This window comes from Castor canadensis, chromosome 4 (assembly GCF_047511655.1).
Source record: "Castor canadensis chromosome 4, mCasCan1.hap1v2, whole genome shotgun sequence".
NCBI lineage: Eukaryota > Metazoa > Chordata > Mammalia > Rodentia > Castoridae > Castor > Castor canadensis.
This window is the reverse complement of record NC_133389.1, coordinates 164,658,452-164,679,506: the sequence shown is the minus strand read 5'-3', so window position 1 is coordinate 164,679,506 and position 21,055 is coordinate 164,658,452. Positions and strand designations below refer to the sequence as shown.

The 21,055-nt window shown below is 40.8% G+C and overlaps 1 protein-coding gene across 4 annotated transcripts in view; it reads right to left on the bottom strand.

Annotated features, from left to right (window-relative positions):
- The window catches only part of Smarcal1 (SNF2 related chromatin remodeling annealing helicase 1), a 72,498-nt gene extending 53,150 nt beyond the window's left edge, over positions 1-19,348 (bottom strand). Inside the window, exons 1-7 of one of the 4 annotated variants that reach the window (XM_074071675.1) lie at positions 19,268-19,348; positions 18,007-18,043; positions 16,762-17,645; positions 15,990-16,040; positions 12,036-12,248; positions 7,172-7,222; positions 2,256-2,442 (exon numbers count right to left, since the gene is read on the bottom strand). In XM_074071675.1, the coding sequence (XP_073927776.1) occupies positions 2,256-2,442; positions 7,172-7,222; positions 12,036-12,248; positions 15,990-16,040; positions 16,762-17,587 (1,328 nt within the window). In that variant the 5' untranslated portion in view covers positions 17,588-17,645; positions 18,007-18,043; positions 19,268-19,348. The other 3 variants (XM_020170155.2, XM_074071674.1, XM_074071676.1) reach the window with 3 other exon arrangements.
- Positions 19,349-21,055: the final 1,707 nt, after the last annotated feature.

Here is a 21,055-nt window from a genome sequence, read left to right as displayed (position 1 = left end):
GGTAGGACAAGAACCACCCAAGAAATCCACAGAACACCCACATCCTTCAAGTGCCTTTGTCTCAGCTTTCTCAACTTTGCTACCTATAGCTTCCAAATGGTTTGATCCATTTGGTCTTTCTCAAAGCAGAGTGAACCCCCTGAATTGTACGTTCTTTCCTTTTCCCTGCATTGAAGTGCCCAACTAAGGAACAAAGTGTCAAAAAAAAGAAAAAAATGACATCAAAGAAAAGACCAGTGGTAGAGCACTTGCCTAGCAAGCATGAAGTCCTGAGTTCAAATCCAGTACTGTCAAAAAAAAGAAAAAGAAAGCAAGCAAGAAAGAAAAAGCCTGGAAAAAAAAAAGAAGAAATAAAAGCCAAACATATCTTCTATTCTTCTATAGTTTGTTATATTATGAAAGGGAAAACATGCTACAAAAACCACAGATCTAAGTTTCAGTTCCATTTTTGTTGAATGGGACCATTTAGATATTAGAAGCTGATACTTCTAAGAGTTCTCGTCCATAAATTTAAAGATGTGTCCAATTGTAGTTCTTATATTAAAAAAAAAAAAAGAAACCAAAATATAGAACTGTTAGTCCTCTTCTCCCAATACCAAGCCTCTATATTTTCAGTGGCCAAAAGTTAAAAACTTAGAAGAAAAGCCACAAGGACCATTAGTAGTTTCGAGAAAAAGATGGAAAACTCCTGGTCATCTTCTAGTTCTGTTGCTACAGATGAGGCCACATTCACCCTGCCTGGGTGTCTTGTCCAGCAGAGTGAACTAGCAGCAGAGTGAACTAGCAAGAAGAGCATTCAGCATGTGGGCCCAGGGATCTCTAACAGAGCATGAAGAACTCAGATACAGCAGATGGGCATCCCAGGGGTAGGGGTGGGGCTGGGCAACCTGTCTCGGTTTTAGTGAAGAAGCCAGAGTAAGAAAGAGCAAAGAAATAAACCATGCTAAGCCTGGTAAAAACAAAACATAAAGGAGATCTCAAGAGATGAAGGATTAAAATGACAAAGCAAGATGAAGTTCTGCAAAGTGTGTTATCTAAAAGAGAAGGAAGATGGAAGAGAAAGGAGGAAAAAGGTGGTAGACACGGGATAAGGACCATGGGAATGGAAAATGTGGTAGTGCCCAAACAGCACAGAGATCAAAATCCCACCACAGCTGTAGCCAAGCTTTCAGCAGAACACAACACTCAGGCGTTAGGTGGGCTAGCTTCATGTTTGTCAGTTCCACTGGTAACTGAGGTCCGTTCCCTTACATGGAGCTCTATCTTCAACCACACTGCCTACTAATAGCTCTAACTCTCAATATTCTGGACAAACAACCAAGAACTCCTCTTTTCTTTTTTTTTTTTTTTTTTTTTGTGGTACCAGGGCTTGAACTCAGGGCCTACACCTTGAGTGACTCCGCCAGCCCTTTATGTGTTAGGTATTTTCAAGATAGAGTATCGAGAAGTATTTGCCCAGGCTGGCTTCAAATCATGATCCTCTTGATCTCTGCCTCCCAAATAGCTAAGATTACAGGCGTTAGACACCAGTGCCCGATAAGAACTCATCTTTCCTCTCCTTCAACTCTAGTATTTTTATGAGAAGGTAGGTTTAAACCTGTAATTTTGCTTCTTCAGAAACTCTGGAAAAGCTGGGTGTCAATAGCTCATGCCTATAATCCTACCTACTCAGAAACTGGAAAAAAATGACAGGTCAGAATGTGAATTCATCTTTTATCCTTCTATAGTAAGAGCACCCTGACTTTCTTTTGGAGAACCACTCTCAGTCTTCCATTTGGGTGGGGCAGGCCCTGCCTCTGGTTCCAGGGAAGGACCTATCTCTGGGTCTAACCAGCAAGACTTCAACGCCTTAAGTTTACACAACATCACCATCAGACCTAGGCTGTAGCAATGTCAGGTCTGTCAGAGAAGCAATGCTTGGGCTAGATTGTTAAGCAGAAGAAAAGCAGAGCTGAGAAGGGGAGAGTTCTGATGAGATCTTTGGTGATGTTAGATTTTTCTATCCATACACTGAGAATTCTCTTTCCTTAAGCTAGTTTGAACTGGTTTTCTGCACACCTGGAATCCAGAGGCTTGGTTAACTCATGGAATTTGAAATTCACAGTTGTAATAAGGCCTTGGTAACAGCACACCTGGCTGTTTAATGCCTAGATGCTTCTAGCCATTCATGCAAGATTGAATGTTCATAAAAAAGCATTTGAACCCAGCCCACAATGAGCGATGAAATTAGAGCAAGAGAAAGATCAAGAACCTACTTAACTCCAGCTCTCTGAAAGGGCATCAGATTAGACACAAGCTTGAAATCCACTCCAGAAAGGTCAGCCTCAGGGACATCTGCTGTGAGATGGAGAGACGTCTTCTCCAGCTGAGAAGCAAATGCCAGGGTGATTGTCTTGGGCAGAGGATCCAGCTGAACTTGCGGGAGGCCACGAACCCTTGCGACTGGAAAGAAGAACAGAGGCATGTAAGCCAGTGTTCACACAGTTCAGTAAGTGCCATTCTGCTACACACCATCTTCTCAAGAATGCTAAGAGCAGTGCACGGCAGGGGCTGACAGCTGCAGCCTTGCAAAGCACATGAACCAACAGAATGAATTTTCTCTATTCCTGAATCTCTGCAAGTAAGAGGGTACCTGATAATGCAAAAGTGAAGGACTGTCAAGTGTTTTTGTGACTGATTTTTTTCTTTCTTTTTTTTTTTTTTTTTGCAATACTGGGGTTTGAACTCAAGGCCTACACCTTGAGCCACTCCACCAGCCCTTTTTTATGAAGGGATTTTTTTTCGAGATAGGGTCTCGTGAACTATTTGCCCAGGCTGGCTTCGAACTGCTAGCCTCCTGATCTCTGCCTCCTGGGTAGCTAGGATTATAGGCATGAACCACCGGTACTTGGCTCATGTTGATTTTTTTTTTTTTAACCTCAAGTAATCTTTAAGAAAAACTGTCCCGGTATTCCCATTCACACCAATAAAGGCTCATATTCTTAAAAAGTCAGCCCAGAAAGACCCCTAAAAAAGCAAGTCCTACACAGAATGAATCTTATTTCTGTTCTTCTATTTTGATAGTTTTGATGTTTGAGGAGGCAGCACCTGCTGTCAACAGGCAGAAACACTGTGCTCTGGACAGAGGAGTCACTAGGTGCTCCCAAGAAAGATGGGTAGGAAAACAACAGTACTTACAAACAAGAACAAAAGGCTACAAATTGATAAAAATGCACATTCTTGAGGTTTACAGTAGCAGTTTCTGGAGCGAAGCAGCTGAAGTATGTATTAATCTGGAGGTGACTTGATAGTTCAAGATCTAGTCTCTGTAAAGCAGGGGCTAGCAAGCTAAGGCCCATGGGTCAGATCAGCCTGCTGATTTTTTTTTTTAAATGATAAATTTTACTGGAATAAGCCATGTCATTTGTTATGGATTGTCCACAGCTACTTTCAAATGACAGTGGCAGTGAAACAGCTGGGACAAAGACTACATGGTCCACAAAGCCTAAAGTATAATCTGGTTCATTATTTAAAAAATTTATTGAGCTGGGGGTGTAGGTCAGTGACAGAGCCCTTGACTAATATGGAAAGTAATGGGGTCTGATCCCCAGCACTATAAAACAAGCAAAGAAACAAAATATTTTACCAAACTCTAATAAGCTAAGAGTCTTATACTGACCATTACTCCAACTCTTTCAATTTGGGGCCCTTCACTTTCCTTCCAAATGTGCTGATCTTAAATACCTATATAATGGTATAGGCCTCTTCTAGTTAAGGGCCATTAACACAAGTGGGAAAAATAAATTATTTGAGAGCTACATGGAAATGAATTAATTGCACTGAGTTGAAAGAATTAAGTCTCACCTGATTTTAAAATTAAGAAAAAAAACCACCTTTATTCAATAGAGAAATAAATAAACCAGAGATTAAAAATTAGACAAAAAAAAGACCTAGAGATTTCTGGAAGTAGAATTATCATGAAACTACTAATCATAGCCAGCTGTCCTATGAGCTGTAGCTTCCAAGATGTTTCCTTTTATCATTTTTCTTTGAAAAATCTAAATAGAAAAGTAACTATTATTTATAGATCTTCAATTTCTCTTTTTCCTTTATTTTTCCCAGGGCACCCTGGGAGTCATGTAACACACCCAGGGGCTAATTATCCTCAGGTACCTAGTAAAAGGAAACATAAAGAGACACTGGGTATATTTCATTTCTACCCAAACTACCTGAAATCCTAAAGTTGTTAGCTCTCTATTCCATAGTCAAGCATGATCAAATGCTTTCTTAACATCTTCACAATGTGTTTCAAAAGTCCTCTGCCACAATCATCAGTTGGTTACCAGGGCAAACACTGATGTGACTATGGAGGACTGAGCCATCCACTGCTACCTTCAACTGCTTTGTATTTTTAATTACTTTAAATCCATTTTTGTCCTTGACTAAATATAAGTACAAGTTATTTCTGCAAATAGTTTCTACTAACAGAAACACCCCGACAGTAATTTAGGAAAGGCTGATAGCTTTAATCTAAAACAGGCTGTCCATATTGATGTAAAAATACATTTTTTATACTCCAAATTAAATCTGAACATGCTGATTTCTACACACTTCAGGAGGTAAGCACTCCATGTACTTATAAAAATAATTCTCATTTTAATTCTAGTGATCTTCAGAACTCAAATACCTGATGAAATCTAAGGGCTGATGATCCGGCTGGGATGAAATGCAGTATTTTATAAGCACTATGTTCTTTCAGCCAATTAGAAGGGAAAAGAAACCCAACAACCACTCTTATCTCATACCAGCTACTATTTCCAAAATCCTATGCTGTTAGTTCAGCCCACTGGGTGTTTCTGAGCATGGCACCATTCCTTGTTAACAGCTGTCTATTGTTCTTTCCCTTTGCTGGGAGATGACAGCTTCATGAGTCATCTAGAAGATGTTTCTGTAAAAAAAAGCTCTTTGGCAGAATGCTACTAGCCACACAGCTGGGAGATGCTAATATTTTCAATTAGCAGCTAACAAGACAAGATCCTCAAGAACCCTTCGGGACTGTGACAGCCAAGAGAAAACAAAGGGCCTCATGCCAATTTCACTATGGGCAGAAGACCTCAAGTCACTTAGAAAGGAAGAGAGGAGAAAGTTCTTAGATTTGTTTTATTAGAGAAAATAACTCTCATCACCTTATAGATGAGTATTCATATACTCAGGTCTAATTGCCATTTTTTAATTAGTTTCATATGCACATGCTCACTAGCTCAGAATCAATAATCTAATTTCACACATAAAGAAGACCTCAGAGTGAAGACAGGTGTAAATTCTCCAGGTCTACAATGTTAATGGTGGAATCAGAACTAAATTGGGAACTGTGCTATAATTTGCAATACCTTTCCTCCACAGCTTCTTGGTTCATGGAGCTGGCTTCTAAATTTCATAATGGATCATGTTAAAAATGTAGATGGAAATGTTAGTCCCACTTCTGTCACTGACTTTACTATGCCCCTGCAATATTTCCTTCCTCCAGGTCCAAGCTTTTATCCATCTACAAAATGGGGGAGATCAGTCTTATTTTCCTTGAGACACTGTAATGAGGAGAAAGAATGTAAAAGCTCTAAATTTAGAATTTCTAACTCAGGATTCATGGAATTATTAATGTCAAATGCAAACTTGCATGTATGCTCAGAACATGCATTTTTCTGGGTGAAGAACCCATCGTGCTCATTAGAGATTTTAAGGAGCGTAGGTCCACGAAAGATTTACAACAACTATGTAATGCTGTGAGTCATGAGTTACAGTTCCCATCATTACATTCATCTGTGAATGCTGTAAGTACCCTACTTTTTGTTATTCCAAGAGTCAAGGCCTTTGTAGTAATATATTTATATGTCTTTCTTGGTTGAAAGACTATGAGGTGAAAAGAGAAAATTAATTCCTATTTCTTAGCAAGAAATTCGGCTTTAGTCAAACAGTTCCCTCTGAATCACAAGCTCCAAACAGCAACAGCCAGAGAGCTTCAGATCAACACAGGTTATGCTTTCTGCTTCAGCCAGCTTTTCCTGACACTGAATAGCATTCCCTCACATTCAAACTTAGTCTTGTAGTTTACAGCAAGTCCTTTCTCAAGAACTGAAAGCTTTCCCTAATATTTAATTCCTGTAGGAGTAAGGCAACCAGGGATCAAAGAGCCTTTTTGAGGGGGAAGGGACAAAATGGACTCAAATGTTAAATTATCTAGTTGATATCACACAGTGGGAGACATAGGGAAGGAACCCAACTCTTCTCTTTTCTTTAAAACCCTAACCTGACCGGCAAGATTGCCAGTAGCTCCCACTTCCCCAAGGGTCAGGTCTCTGCTGGCTGGTTGGTACCAACACACCACTCTTCTCACTGTCTGGGAGACCTAACAAGTCCACAGGAAGCCACACAAGGAGAACATAGGCTATGCTAGGTGCACACCCATTGCACAATCAGCACAATTTGGAAGAAAGGTAAGACTGGCATTCCAGGATAGGCTGAGCTATGAAGATGGCCCCTTTCTCTTAAACATATTAGAATTTATAACCCCATCTAAGCAGAGCACACAGAAGAAAAATGATAAGCCAAACTGGCTTCTCCTTCTGTAGCTGTTACCTATACACACTTCCCCTTCCCTTGACAATCTCTAAAGTGCCTGTTAAAATGCTTAAGTTCCCCAACCTGGACTTCTGCATCTCACAGAATGCAGTTCATAATGAAGCGCATAGCCACTAAGACTCTCCTACCTTCTTGATTACCTGGTTCTAGAAGTAAACTGAGAGCCTAATCCTAGAGGTCATGTAAGGTAGCTGCCATTTGAGCTAAGCAATCCCAGAACACCTCTGATTCCTCACATCCACGTCCCTCACTTTCAACACTTCTAACACTTGGAAAGGTTTCCCAAGCCCTCGGAATTTTAAGAGCACCATTTCAGCCTTATGATAAAGGGCCCTGAATTGACACAGGCTATCACACAGTCACAGCCAGTGGACCTGGACAAGACTTCCTGAGAACATCCCACCTTTACCTACCCTGTCCTCAAGCATCTGAATTACTGCAGCAGGGGGAGGAGGAGACTCTTTTCAAAGGCATTATAGTTAAGGCAGACTATTAAAGTTTAACAGAATGATAAAAAAAGAAAGAAAGAAAGAAAGAAGCAAAGTAGGCTTCTCACTTAGCTTATTGTATTCTTCCAAGAGAAAGTTCCACTTCCTGGTCTTCACATCTGTAATGAGAAGAAACAGATTTAAAAAAACAGGACATGCTGCCCTTATGCTACATCATCATACCTGCTTATCTGCTCCTTGACTGTATAACCCTCCAGTAAGTTCTGAGACTGTGGTTGATCCTGTACTTGGCACTGGGGATATGAAATTAAGAGCACTTGCCCTTGAGACACCCACAATTTACAGGGAGGAAGGACAAGCAGAAATGGTGACAATTCTGGGTTATGAGGGTTGTGACAAAAGGTGCTACAGGGACATGTGAGTGGGGACGGCCCAGGTCAGAAATGTCCAGGGTATCCAAGACAAGGACAACAATTACAGCTTACACTTATTCAGTCCTTACTTCAAGCCAGGCACCTGTGCAAAGGGGACACTCACACCATCTCATCTGTCCCTCACATCTCTATGAGGTGGGCTCTGTTATCAGCTCCATTTTATACACGGGAAATGAGCTGCATGTGGTCAGAGTGGTCAAACCAACTATGCTCAAGTCCCATCTTCCTCATATTAGCTGCATAACCTTGGGCAAGTTACATACATCCTTGTGCCTCAGTTTCCATATCTTAAAAATGAATATACTATAGGGTTATTGTGAGGATTACATGAAATTTAAATGTAAAATGCTTGGAAAACAATGAACACTCAAAAAAAAAGCTGGTTCTTATGATTTACTTGTATTATTACTATGTCATCTGGTAATTAGTACAGTGTAGCATAAATTACATACAGTATTAATTAAGAAGGGTGAGCATCTTACTATAACAGTGACTAATTATTTAAACAGAGGAGTTTTTGTACTAATCTACCCTTTGAGACAATCAAGAAAGCATGGACTTGATAAATACTACCTGGGTAGCAACCGTCAATTCTGTAAGGTCATTTCAAACATAGGTGGTCAGAAAAAAGCACCATGGACTAACATAGAGTTTCAGGAAAGAGTGAGGGAGTCAGGGTGTAACTGATGACACTCTGGAGGACCAGATATAGACAAACAGTTATGAATGCTAGAACAGCACAAGAAGCCTCTCCTAACCACAGCTTGTTCGGACAGTGGCAGAACAGCGAGCATGAAAATCCATGAATAATAGCTGCGTCAAAGAATCAGGTTGTGTGGTTTCTGGAAGTCTGTGGACAGGATTGTGTGTTGGTATTTTAGCCATATCCAATCGCTGAACTGCTTAGCAGACCAGATTAGAAGTGTGATTTCCAAGGCTGGTTATAAACACAGATCATGATATTTTCCTTTTAAGAGTCACTCTATGTCAAACTCCAGTACCAGAAAACAAAACATAATAAAATAAAACAAAGAGCCACTCCATGCTGAAGCTGAACATCTGACGAGGCAAGGAGCGAAGAATCTTGGGCCTCCTGTGAACAACTGGTCTCAAGGCCAGGCTGGGCCTTGCTTCCTCACCTAAACCCTGGTAAGCAGCCTGTGTTCATAAGTTAAAACTCACCCAGCCAACGGATGACTAGTGGTCAGCATCACCCTCTCCTTGAAGGAGCACAGGCCCTGATAAGTGAGTGCTCTCATGGAGCAGGTAATTCTATGAGACAGCCCCTAGCTGAATGGGAGGTCTTGAAGGCACATCATTTTAAGGATTTGCTTTCTACTTGCCTAAGAAAAAAACTAAAACCCTTTCAAGAATGATAAAACATGGATCCATAAAAGTCACATCATTTTTTTTTTTAAATATCACGGGCCAAGCCAGGTGCCATGGCTCACACCTGTAATCCTAGCTACTTGGGAGGCTGAGATTGGGAGAACTGCAGTTTGAGGCCAGCCTGGGCAAATACGTTCAGGACCCCATCTCCAAAAACTACCAGAGCAAAATGGACTGGAGGAGTGGCTCAAGTGGTAGAGTGCCTGCTTTGAAAGTGCAAAACCTTGAGTTTGAATCGTAGTCACACCCAACAAATATATACATACATATACATATACATATATATGCATGTATATATACATTTATATATATGTAGTATATATATAGTATATATGTGTGTGTGTGTATATATATATATATGTATATATATATATATATATATATACACACACACAAAATGAGCCAAGTTGAAGACAAAACCCAGTATGAAGCTGCCTGTGTCCCTTATTCTGACTGGGCAGCTTTTGAAGAACCTCACAAAAAATAAAGTAAAATTGGCTCTGGTTTGGCCAATGTTTTCCAATCCTAGCTAATTATTTATTAGGCTCACATGAAAGTTTTAAAAAATACCAATGCCCAGGCACCTCAGCCCAGCATCTCTAGGTGAGAACCAGGCATCAGTGTTTTTCAAGCAGCTCCGTGAAACTCATGAACAGCCAGAATGCAGCCCCACCAGCATGTTCAGACTGTGTACCTGTGCTACCTAATCAGCAGCAGCAGCAGCACCACCACCACTACCACCAGGAAACCTGTTAGAAACACAAGTTTCAGAACCAGAAACTGGAGCCCAGCAACCTGTGTTTTAACACAGGTGGTTCCCACACAGGCTCAAGGCATGTATTTTTATGGCAACCACTGTTTTTCTGCTAAGGCTAACCAAAAAGATGATGGTTTTAAAAGGTTGAGGCAGCAATTTACCATCTTGGTAAAAACCAAGACAATAATGACCAAGTGACTGGGGAAAATGGTGTGGTCTTGTCTTCAGGAGGTCTTAAGGATACTACTATATGTTCACTATCTGAAACAACTGAGGTGTCCTCTTCCTATAGTAAGAGAAGCAAAACCAGGAAGGTTCTATCAAGAGAGTCACTTTTTTTTTTCAAGCCCCAGTACCGCAAAAAAAGAAACATAAAAGAATGTGTATTACAGAAGAACCCTTTAAATGCAAAAAAATTTTTAAAGTGGTAAAATGTTCAATGTTCCAGTTATCTTTAAAGGTATAAAAGGACTGCAGAATTTTGTTGTTGTCATGCAAGTGATTAAACTTAGTGCTTTATATGTGTTATGCAAACTTTATACCTCAGCTATTTTCCCAGCCTGTGAAAATGCTTCATATGTAACCACAGTAAAAATGCTTCAATTTCCCCAACATCCTTCAAAAACATAAAAGCATTCTTATTGGAAAACAAGACCTCTGAATGTTTGATGGGTCACTTCCCTTCTTAAGTATGAAAGTACTCATAGTAGAGAAAAGCTCTATAATGTAAGAATGTGGGAAAACATTCAGTTTTTCAGATTCTTTTAGAAAACATAAAAAAATTCATACTGGTGAAAATCTGTATGTGTGGAAGAAACATGGTGGAGGCTTTACATGTTCCATTTCTCTTCCATCACATGAAAAAACTTACTCTGGAGGATATGAGTCAGGAATGTGCGAGAGCATTTGATGTTTTCAGTTTTCTCCAGAGACATGAAAGGAAAAGCTATTTGACTTTACGAAATGTGGTAAAGCCTTCAACTTCTGTTACAGTGTCTATCTTTAAGAACATACACAACAACAAATGTTAATGAGGATTCAGGGAAATGAAACCTTCATACTCTGTTGCTGGGAATGTAAATTAATACAACCTCTATGAAAAGCAATATGGAGTCTCTTCATAAAACTAAAACTAGAACTGCCATATGATCCAGCAATAATACCACTCCTAGGCATATATCAAAAGGTATGTAAGTCAGGTTATAATAAAGACACTTGCACACCATGGTTATTGCAGCATTATTCACAATAGTCAAGCTACGGAAATAGCCAAGGTGCTCTATAAGTGATGAATAGATTAAGAAAATGGTATTTATGTACAGTGGATGGAACTGGAGAACATCATATTAAGGGAAGTAAACCAGGTTCAGAAAGACAAAGGTGTCATGTTTTCTCTTTAGTGTGGAAGGTAGACCCAATACAAATACAAACATTGTATGTTCATATAAAGTTATACAGATCATTTTTCCAAATGTGGGACTAAGGGAGAAGGAAAGAATTATGAAAAGTAAATAATAATGAAATAGATCTATATAGGAACAGGACACAAGGAAACACACTGAAAACTTGAACAACACAGGATAGGTGGAAAAGAGTGAGGGAAAGTAGTTGAGGGGGTAGACTGACTTAAGCACAACATATTTACAGGTAAAATACCAATGCAAAATTCTCACTGAACAACAGTCACCTAAACAGTGATGGTCAGATCACCTAAACAATGATGGTCAGAAATGTAAAGGAAGTCATGTTAAGGGAAGGGCACCAGTGGGAGGGGGAGAGTAAATGAAGAAAGAGGGTGAATGTGGCTGATGTACTTTCTATGCAAATATGCATATGGAACATTGAAACCTGTTGGAAGTCACAATAAGAAGGGAAATAGGATAGGAGGTATAATAATGGAGGCAATGATCCATTTTAAGGTATAATATATGTATGTATGGAAATGTCATAATGAACCTCCTTGTATTGCTTTCATAAACTAGCAAAAATGTTCTTTTTCAATAAACGAAGGACAGGAAGATAAAACAGGTTCTGTCCAGAGGTAGGTACCAGTGGAAGGGGGAGTGCATAAGGAAAGAGTGAAAAGGGATGGTGAATGTGGTGGAAGTATTTTGTATTCATGTATGGAAACAGAAATGAAACCTGTTGAAATTGTTCTAAGTAGGGTGGGGGGATAAAGGAGAAAGATGGATGGTGTGAATCTAATTAAGATACAGTGTAAGCATTTGTGTGTCACAATGTTTCCCCTGTACAACTATAATATGCTAATAATAAAAAAGATACTCTTATAAAAAATAAATAAATAAATATTCAAAGATAGAGACAAAGACTGCTGAGATCACAGACCACTCCCTATATATCCTAGGAATCACACATAGACCAATTACTTGCCATACATCCTGGAATCCATCTGTTTAAACAGCACAACCAACAACTCTGAATAGCCGATGTCCACCTCAAAGCGGGCCCGGGAAATGAGCATGCATCTCCCTTTGACAAAGGCCAGGGACGGAGCTGAAGGCAGCCTGGTCTGTCCCCCACTGCTGCCATCGGCCCCTTCCAATGGTTGCAGGCTGACGGTGCACAGGTGCTCGGCTGCTTTCACTGTGGAAGAGGAAAAGGATAGAAGTGACAAGGTGGACACCCTTCACCTTCCCTGGGATGCTCAGGAAGGCAAGAGAAGCAGGAAAAAGTAGGGCAGGGACAAGGTCTGGAAAAATTATATTTGGTAGGTATTTGAGAAAAGGCACTGTTATATTAGAAAGGCTTGCAAGTGTTCATTAACTGGGGATCTGGACCTTTCAGTTATTTATTGAATTTACAGGGCATGGTAATGAGTACCTGTAGTCTCAACTACTTCAGAGGCCAAGGCAGGAGGATTGTTTGAGCTCAAGAGTTGGAGGCCAGCCTGGGAAACAGTGCCTCTTAAAAAACAAACCAACAAAAAAACATGTATGTGTGTGTGTGTGTGTGTGTGTGTATGTATAAAATGTAATTTTTGTGTTCCTTAAAACTGTCAAATAGAAAAATTAGAATTCAAGTCAAACATGGAGTTCATGCCTATAATCACAACTACTTGAAAGGCTGAGGCAGGAGGATCTCAAGTTCAACGCCAGTCTAGGCTACAAAGTAAGTTAGAGGCCAGCTTGGGCAACTCCAGGAGACACTGTCTTAAAGTTTAAAAAAGGGCCAGGGATATGGCCAGTAGTAGAGTAATTGCCTAGCATGCAATTACTATATGCAAATGAACTAGATTCAATCTCCAGTACCACCAAAAAAAGAAGAAAAAGAAAAACAGAATCACTGATGCATTTTGTGGACCTGACTACAAACAACTAAACTGTCAAAAAACACAAAATGAATTGAAAGGTAGAGCTACTGAGCAAAGAGATTTGCAAGAAACATAAAGCCTGTGCTCAAAAAATATTAAGACCACAAAATAAAAGGACAGAGATGTAACCAATGCAAAACAGGAGAAAAAATGAGTAGAAAACATTTGGAGAAATGTTCAACTTCACAAAAAATCAGAGAAATAAAAAGCACGTTTTAAAAATTTATTTATCAAAGCTGCAAGGTTAAAAAAAAAAAAACACCACTACTAACAAGGCATCCACATTACTAGCTAAATAAAACCTTTTGGAAAAACTTGGCAATATATGCATGACTGCTAAAAAGTCATCACAATGATTCAACTTCTAGGAATTTATGCCAAATAAAATCTGAAAATTGAGACATCAATTTGAGCAGAGGTGTTCCTTTCAGCTATAAAATAGGAAAAACTAGGAGCAAAGTGAATAGTAAGAAAATGATTTAAGCAACTTATGACACATTCATACAATGGACTGTTATGCAGTCATTAATTTTTTTTTAACCAAGAAACTTTGGAAAAGACAAAAGTAAAAAAAATATATGTTCAATAATATGAAGTCATCTTTTGAGGGTTACAATGGTTCATTATAGTAGTAGACATCCACATTTTCATCATTCAGAATTAACAGTTAACATTCATTGAAATAAAAATGCTTATGTTGGAACAGTGAATGAAAAAGGCAAGATACAAATTACATACAAATGTAAAATTTGTTTCTTTTAATGCATAGAAAAAAGGCTGAAAGAAGCACAACCAAAATGTTATTAGTGGCTGAGTGGGAAGATTACGGGGCAGTTTTTCTTCTTCACATGTTAATGTACTCTGTGTGTTCTACGAAAGTTAGGGATGTAACCCAGTGGTAGCATGCTGACCTACTTCGCCAAGGTCCGGGGTTCACTCCCCAGCACTGAAGAAAAAAACAAAGAGCAAAGGCCAGCGATATGCCTGAAGCATAATGACAGACTGACAGAGACAAACTTCATATGTTATACTGAAAATAAAGTAACTGACTGAAGGCATAGCTCAGTGGTAAAGCACTCGCCTAGTATACACAAAGCTGTGTGTTCCATGCCCAACACTGCAAAAAAGAAAAAAATAACTATAACCTACCAAAAAGACACGACAATGATGAATCTACATAAAACTTAGAAATATAAGGACAAATTCACAAATCCAAAATTGCTGCAGGCAATTTTAAACTATATACAGCAGCCAAACACCTTCATCAGTAAACTTCATCTAAAAGCTACATGGAGAATGTTGTGCCCAATAAACACTATTTTCAAAAAAATATGTGGATCACAAAAAGTCACATATATACACAGAAAATTAAATGAATATACAAAAGTAGGAGTCATTTACGTAACTAGGTACTGTGGTCCAAAAACAAGAATTAAAAAGATGACAAAACAAAACTGATACAGTGGACTGGTTTCAAAGGAGTTAACAATGACAATGCCAGGTGTCAAAACATGCGTAACCCAGAGCACAGAGTCTCCACCTTCCAATGCTGAACAAATTAAAAATGACTAAAAATGTGTTTCCTAAGCAGGGTATGATGGCACATGCCTTTTATCCTGATACTAGGGAAGCTGATACAGGCAGATTGTGAGTTTGAGGCCAGCCTGGGCTACAAAGTATGACCCTGCCAAAAAGTCTGTGTGTGTGTGTGCGTGAGTGCGTGCGTGCGTGTGTGTGTGTGTGTTGGGGGGGGCGGTTTGTCGTCAAAAAGATCACCAGCAGTGTCATGAGCTGAATTATGTCCCTCCAAAATTCCTATGCTGGAGCATAATCCCCAGTACTTCAGAACGTGACTGTGAGACAATCTTTCAAGTTAAATGAGGTAACTAGGGTGAACCCTAATCCATGATGACTATGTCCTTATGAGAAATTTGTGTGCTCAGAGAGGCTATGAGAGCACAGAGAGAAACTGGCCCCGGTGCAAGTCAGGAAGAGAGGCTTCAGGAGAAACCAAGCGTGCCAACACCTGGATCTCCGACTTCTTTCTTCCAGGACCATGAAGAAATATATTTGTGTTGTTTAAGTTTCCAATGTGTGTTACAGCAGCCCTAGGAAGCTAATGCACCAAAAAATAGGATGCTACCTAGCACCACACATTTCAAAGAAGTGGAGCCCAAGGAGAGAACCAGGAAACTCTGCAGGAGTTGGCTCATTGGCCCCCAGAAACTGTACTGGTGACTTCAGAGAATTTTATCTTGTGCCCCCAATCTTCAGAGAAGCAATCTGAGCATGCATCATCATCATTTGCAGTTTTGAACTGAACAGGGAAAACAGGTATAGAAGTGGCTGGTGGGAAGGCTGAGTAAAGTGGGAGATGAGAAATTCCAATATGTTCCTCTGACAGAGGTGTAGGCTCCAGGCACCAGGATAAGGAGATAAAAACATTGGTATAGGATAGCCAACAACATCTTGAAAGAGTGGTACACCCAGCAGCTGACACCAACCAGACTCAGCATAGGCTGGCCTGCCTGGGCAACCCCTCTTTGCACTCTGGAGTTCACTGGCCACACAGTGCCCTTGCTGACCTGTAATCTCCCCAGGGCCTGGCATAGCTGCCTGTCACTACTGCAGCACTCTGTGATTTGAATCCGAGTTGTGTAACTTACTGGCTGTGTGATTCTGTATTAGTTACTCATCCTCTCTGGGACTCAGTTTCCCCATCTGTAAAATGGTTGTTACAAGGAAGAAGAAAGCTAATGTAACTTACGTTTAGAATAGCCCGGTGCACAGAAGACACACTAAGTGCTAGCTCCTGTTAACCTAACCAATGACCTTTGCCCAAGGAGATGCCTCATTAGGTTGGCCACGGTGGGAAGAAGCATGGGGATGGTGTCATGGAAGTTTTCACCACCTATAAAGCCAGGGACACACAAGCTGGACTACATCTGCTATTCCTGAGAACATTTTCAATGTGAGGATCTGCCTCTGTGGGGGACAACAATGTGTCTACTTACTCAGAGCATTGTAGTCAGTCATGCTGAAGTCCCATGTCTTTGTGGCAGGATCTGAAATAAAATAGACAGCCAATGACTCGTTTTTAATTTTTACTTAGGCACTCTGTAACAGCTTATTTCTGAAAGAGTGGATAGATGACAAGTTCAAAACTTGACCAACAGGCCCCCACAGATTTACAAAGTCTCTGTAGAAGACAAATTGCAAATATAGGTATTTTTTGTTTGTTTGTTTCAAATAGAACTCAACTCAGACCCTGGGAAGTTATGGGCCTTACTTAAGTAGGCTGAGGCAGAGTTAGGACTAGAATGCAATTTCTCCAAATTCCAATATAGTCAGGCAAAGCAACATAACAAGGAGTGGCTCTGAGACATAGCACAGCCAGCAACAACCAGCTCTCATTACCAGACTAATTAACCCAAGCATGTCTCTTAACCTTGTTGAGCTAGCTCCATTGTTTCAAAAAAAAAGTATGTATTTCAAATGCTGTTTTTAGGCTTAAATGCTACAATGCCTAGAAAACACCTGGCAGAGGAACTGGCTTCTCAGTAAATACTCAACTGTTCTCCCCAGGGCCAAGCAGTTAGCTGCAAAATTTGGCATCTGTTTGAGACAATGTCTATTATTAAGGGAAACACCAGCTAAAACAGAAAAAATTTTAATAACTAGATGGACAGAATGTACCAATGCGTTCTCTTAATATTTATGAGAAAATGTGTGATTAGAAGAGGCTCCAAATATAGAAAAACATCTGCAGAACAAAAGCCTCATTACCATAACTTCTGCTGGGCAGACTCTTAAACACTGCAAGGAGCTCCTCACTGTAACCAATCTTCACCCTGAAACGATCTCCATTCCTTATGCACGTTCCCTTTTGACAGCCTACTGCTTTTTGGAATGAGGCCCCCAATTTCTGTTGGAGTCTTCCTTCTGTCCTGGGCATCACACCCCCCGAGTCATGAGTGTCATAAATGCTCATCCCTGAGGTAGAAGGTTTGGCTGTCTTGGCCTCTAATTCAGGATCCTTGGGAAGCTGTCCAGAAGAAGAAGCTGGTATCTCCTGGGAACTCTTCGCTTTAGCCAAAGGCTCATGATTTGTGTTAGCAACAGGTGTTGATTTGATCGTATGTGAAGCCTGAGGATGACCATGACCTAACTTATGACCCAAGAGCTGTTGGTTAGGGACATTTGGAGGACCTTGTGCCAAGGGTGGAGAGAGCCCTCTAACAGTCATTTGCTGTGGTGGGCTGTGGCTTGGGCAGGCAATGGACATCTCTTCTTGGCTATTCCATATTCTCTTTGCCCGCTCTGGTGTGCTGAGCTGAAAATGGTGGAAATTATGAGGTCCTTGGTCACCATGAGATGAATTACTGAGGTTCTGTTGTTTGAAAATGACACCATGGCCCACTAGCTTAGAAGGCTCCCTCAGGAGATTTTTGGAAGGGCCCTGCTTAGACTGAGAAGGGTTTACAGCAATGTAGGAGCTTGAGTTTGTGCTTTGAGGTTGTTCTACTGATAACTTCTCAGCTCTACGAGCCAGAGCCTTCTGTCGATTCTCTTCAATCTTTTTCCTCTGCTCCTCTGTAAGAGGCAAGGACATTTTAACAGGCAAATGCCTATGCAGGAATGTCAACCTTTAATTGGGAAGTTGGCAAAAGCTGTAAAACACAAAAAAAGATGAAATAAACATTAAGCTCACCATGCACCTACCTTGATATTAACAAGCTTTTGTCCCAGGAAATGCATAAGAACTACTAAAGGACAGATTAAAGTTTCTTTTACAATTAAGAAGAAAAACACACACACAGGGACAGTAGGTAGCATATGCTAAAATAATGATCATGATGAAAAAACATAGAGCAAATGCAAAGCTTTAGGTATTTCAACTGCAAGATTTTTCTCCTTCCCATCCCCCAGCCAAGTTATCAGTTTCAAGAAAGCTCCACAAAAAAAAAAAGGCAAGATTTTGAACTAGAATGTATAAAGGATTAGACAGAAATAGACCAAATGAACACATACCATGGTATGACACTTGCTAAAATAACCTCTTTCCAACCTGGAAGACGGAAAAAAGCATTAACCTCACATAGACTGCACACTAAATTCTAAATTCAATCCTCTTATCATTTCTGGTAAAACAATCCGGTACAAGCCAGAGCAGCTGGCCTCAGGGCCTGACTTGCAAAATGCAACTGCCAAGTGACTCTTTTGGAAAAACAAGGGGAAAAAAGTTATGTTCACTCTACAAAATCCAGATGCCTCATAAAGATGTTAAAAAGGGGTGGGGGGGTGGTGGGGGAGTAAATTTTAACTTAATCTCATCTGCCATAAATAACCACTGCTAAATCCGAGTACAGTAACAGTTGTGAATTTTTTCTATCACATACGTGGTAGATCTGAATATTTAGTACAAAATAGGATCATTCTGTACATTTTATTTTGTACTCCATTTTTTTCCCTATAAAGTCACCCTCAGACATTTTCCTATGAGCTAGACCACATTTACAATACTCTAGAATCGGGGGCTGACGCCAATTTCTGTGGCTAGGTTCAATCTTAGCCTTCACCCAATGTCATGTAATGTAATGCTTACAGCGATAACTTTCGAAATACTCCACTAAGCACTCTTAGGACCCTGAGAGGGTATGGAGGATTCAAAAGCTCCCTCCTTCCTACTGGGACTCCCTTTGGTCAGAACACCCCAAAACATCAACCCTCTGGGACGTTCCACTTTCCATCAGCAGCAGTTAGGAAGGGGTGCACAGCAGAAGCTCTGTCTTCCTGGGTAACACACTGCTGCCTAATTTTCCAGCTGGAGCTTTCCTACACTCCCAAACTCCCCAGGTCCAAAGCCTGTTAAGCTAATTGCCACCACTATCCCGAGAGGTGAGGCCATCGGATCAGAAGTCTCACTAATCGGTCTCAAACTACAAAGCCCACCCCATCACCTGAGAGACCCTCTTCCTCTCTTAGCTGAGACTTAAGCTCTACTCCATTTCCCCGGCGCGCCTCACCTCAACCTGCAGAGGGGACGCCACGCCCCACTCCGTCCCTATTGTTTTCCACTTGGATTCGCACTTCCTCTCGGCCCGCTCCCTCCTCCAGGATGGCATTTGGTTTAGTCCACTTCCGCCGCCTTCCTCCCAATCCACCCTGTGAGGCCAGAGAACACAAGGCGCCTTCGCAGCCTAGCCCAGGCCTTCTCCAGAGCCCTCCCGTGCCAGTTTGCACTTCCGGCTGGTAGGTTAGGGGACCTGGAATACAAGCGCTGCCTGCTCACCCGCCTTTTTGCCGAGGCCAGGCGAGAAATTTCAGTCACCGTCGAACTACATTTCCCAATGAGCAACGCGGCAGTAGTTCATTTTCAAATAAAGGGAGTGATGAGATTCTTGCTGCCGGCTCTTCTGGGACTTGTAGTTTGGGCCGGTAGCTTGGCAAGTGTTAGAAGAGACGTAATGACGGGGAGCGAGCGGGAGTGGTGCAACCTGGGAGTTGTAGTTCTCTACTTCCCCAAAGGGCTCTCCAAGCACAGAATCCTGAAAGTCTGAGTGTTGAGATTTCCAAAATTGGAGTTTCACTATCAGAGCTGTCTCCAGAGGGCATCCCAAACAGCCAGGCTGATTTGGTAGCTCTTAATGAAAGTATTTCTCTGGGTATCCGTTCCTAGTATTGCTAGCCTTGCAATTTAAGCCCCACCTGCTATCCCAACCTCTATCTTCCTGGAAGAATTAGCATTCTCATTTTCATTGTCACCGTCCTCTCAATGTCATCATCAGTCATTGTGCTGAGCATTAATATGAATTATCTCATTTAATCATCGGTACAACCTATGGAACACAGACTATTCTTATCCCTATTTTACAAAGCCCCTGCTTTTGTCAGACACATTCAGAGTTAGTTTACCCCATTTTTGAGCACCCTCTGGCCACCAGCACACTTTTCCCTCCAAACCAACTCCATTATTACATAAGTAATAAGTAAGTATAATATTCTTCTATCATAAATATACCCACGAAATTGCTATGATTCTGTTTTCAAACATTTACATTTTGACAGCAGTTAGACATGAGTGATGGGAATGTGCAAAGTGAATCTAATATGAAGAATCCTTGGTTCAGTGTGTGCGTGCTAAGAGCCTTTCTCTCTCTCTCTCTCTCTCTCTCTCTCTTTCTCTCTTTCTCTCTCTCTCTCTTACGCTTACTTACAAGTCGCAAGCTAAACTTTTCTAGACCTAAACATCTGGCTCCACATCTTTGTGAAGCACTTGTGAAACCACCATATGACTAACAGGGAGAAGGCCTGATCTGCTTAGATCCTGCTCAAGATTAACCTGACTCTGGAGTATATTTATGTCCCCAGCGCATGGTTCCAAGTGAAGAAAAACGAGATCTGGTCCAAACAGATTAAGGTAGGCTGCTTTGGGAGTTGCATTTTGTCTATTGCTATCTCATCCCATTGTACTTGAAAATTTTCTCCCCGCTCTAGGTTTTTCTTAGGTCGTCTTGGGTAATCACATGCACAGAGTGTTTCTGGAGACATGTAGTTCTTGCACAACTTTCATGTCAGTCACTGGTCTTGATACTCTTAATCCCCGAACTTCAATAAAGGCCTGGGCTGGGGTAGAAGTGTTGGGGGTGCTCCACCTCTATTTCTGAGGTGACCCACTTTTACCTCTAAAAGTGCCTCTTCTATTCTAATAAACTAAACTTTTCACTGTGTTTGACATCTTGCCTGAAATCTTCTCTCAGGATGCAAAAATGGTGATAACTGTTAATATCTTCTACCACATTTACAAAGAGGATATACCTCATTTCCATAAAGGTTTGGTCAAATGAGCAAGATGTAGTGAGAGGAAGCACAACAATGTGTATGTAGAGAGGAGGGAGACAGGGAGGGGAGGAGAAAGGAGAGGAGGAGAAGAAATCTTTCCCTGTATGTGCATGTAAAAGGACAAAGTTCTGGGAAGGCGCTGGGTAGGGCTACCTACATTCTTGAACCTTTTAAACTGTTTTTTTCTGAATTATTTGAATTTTTATGCAATAATAAAACAGAACTTGAGTGACTTGAA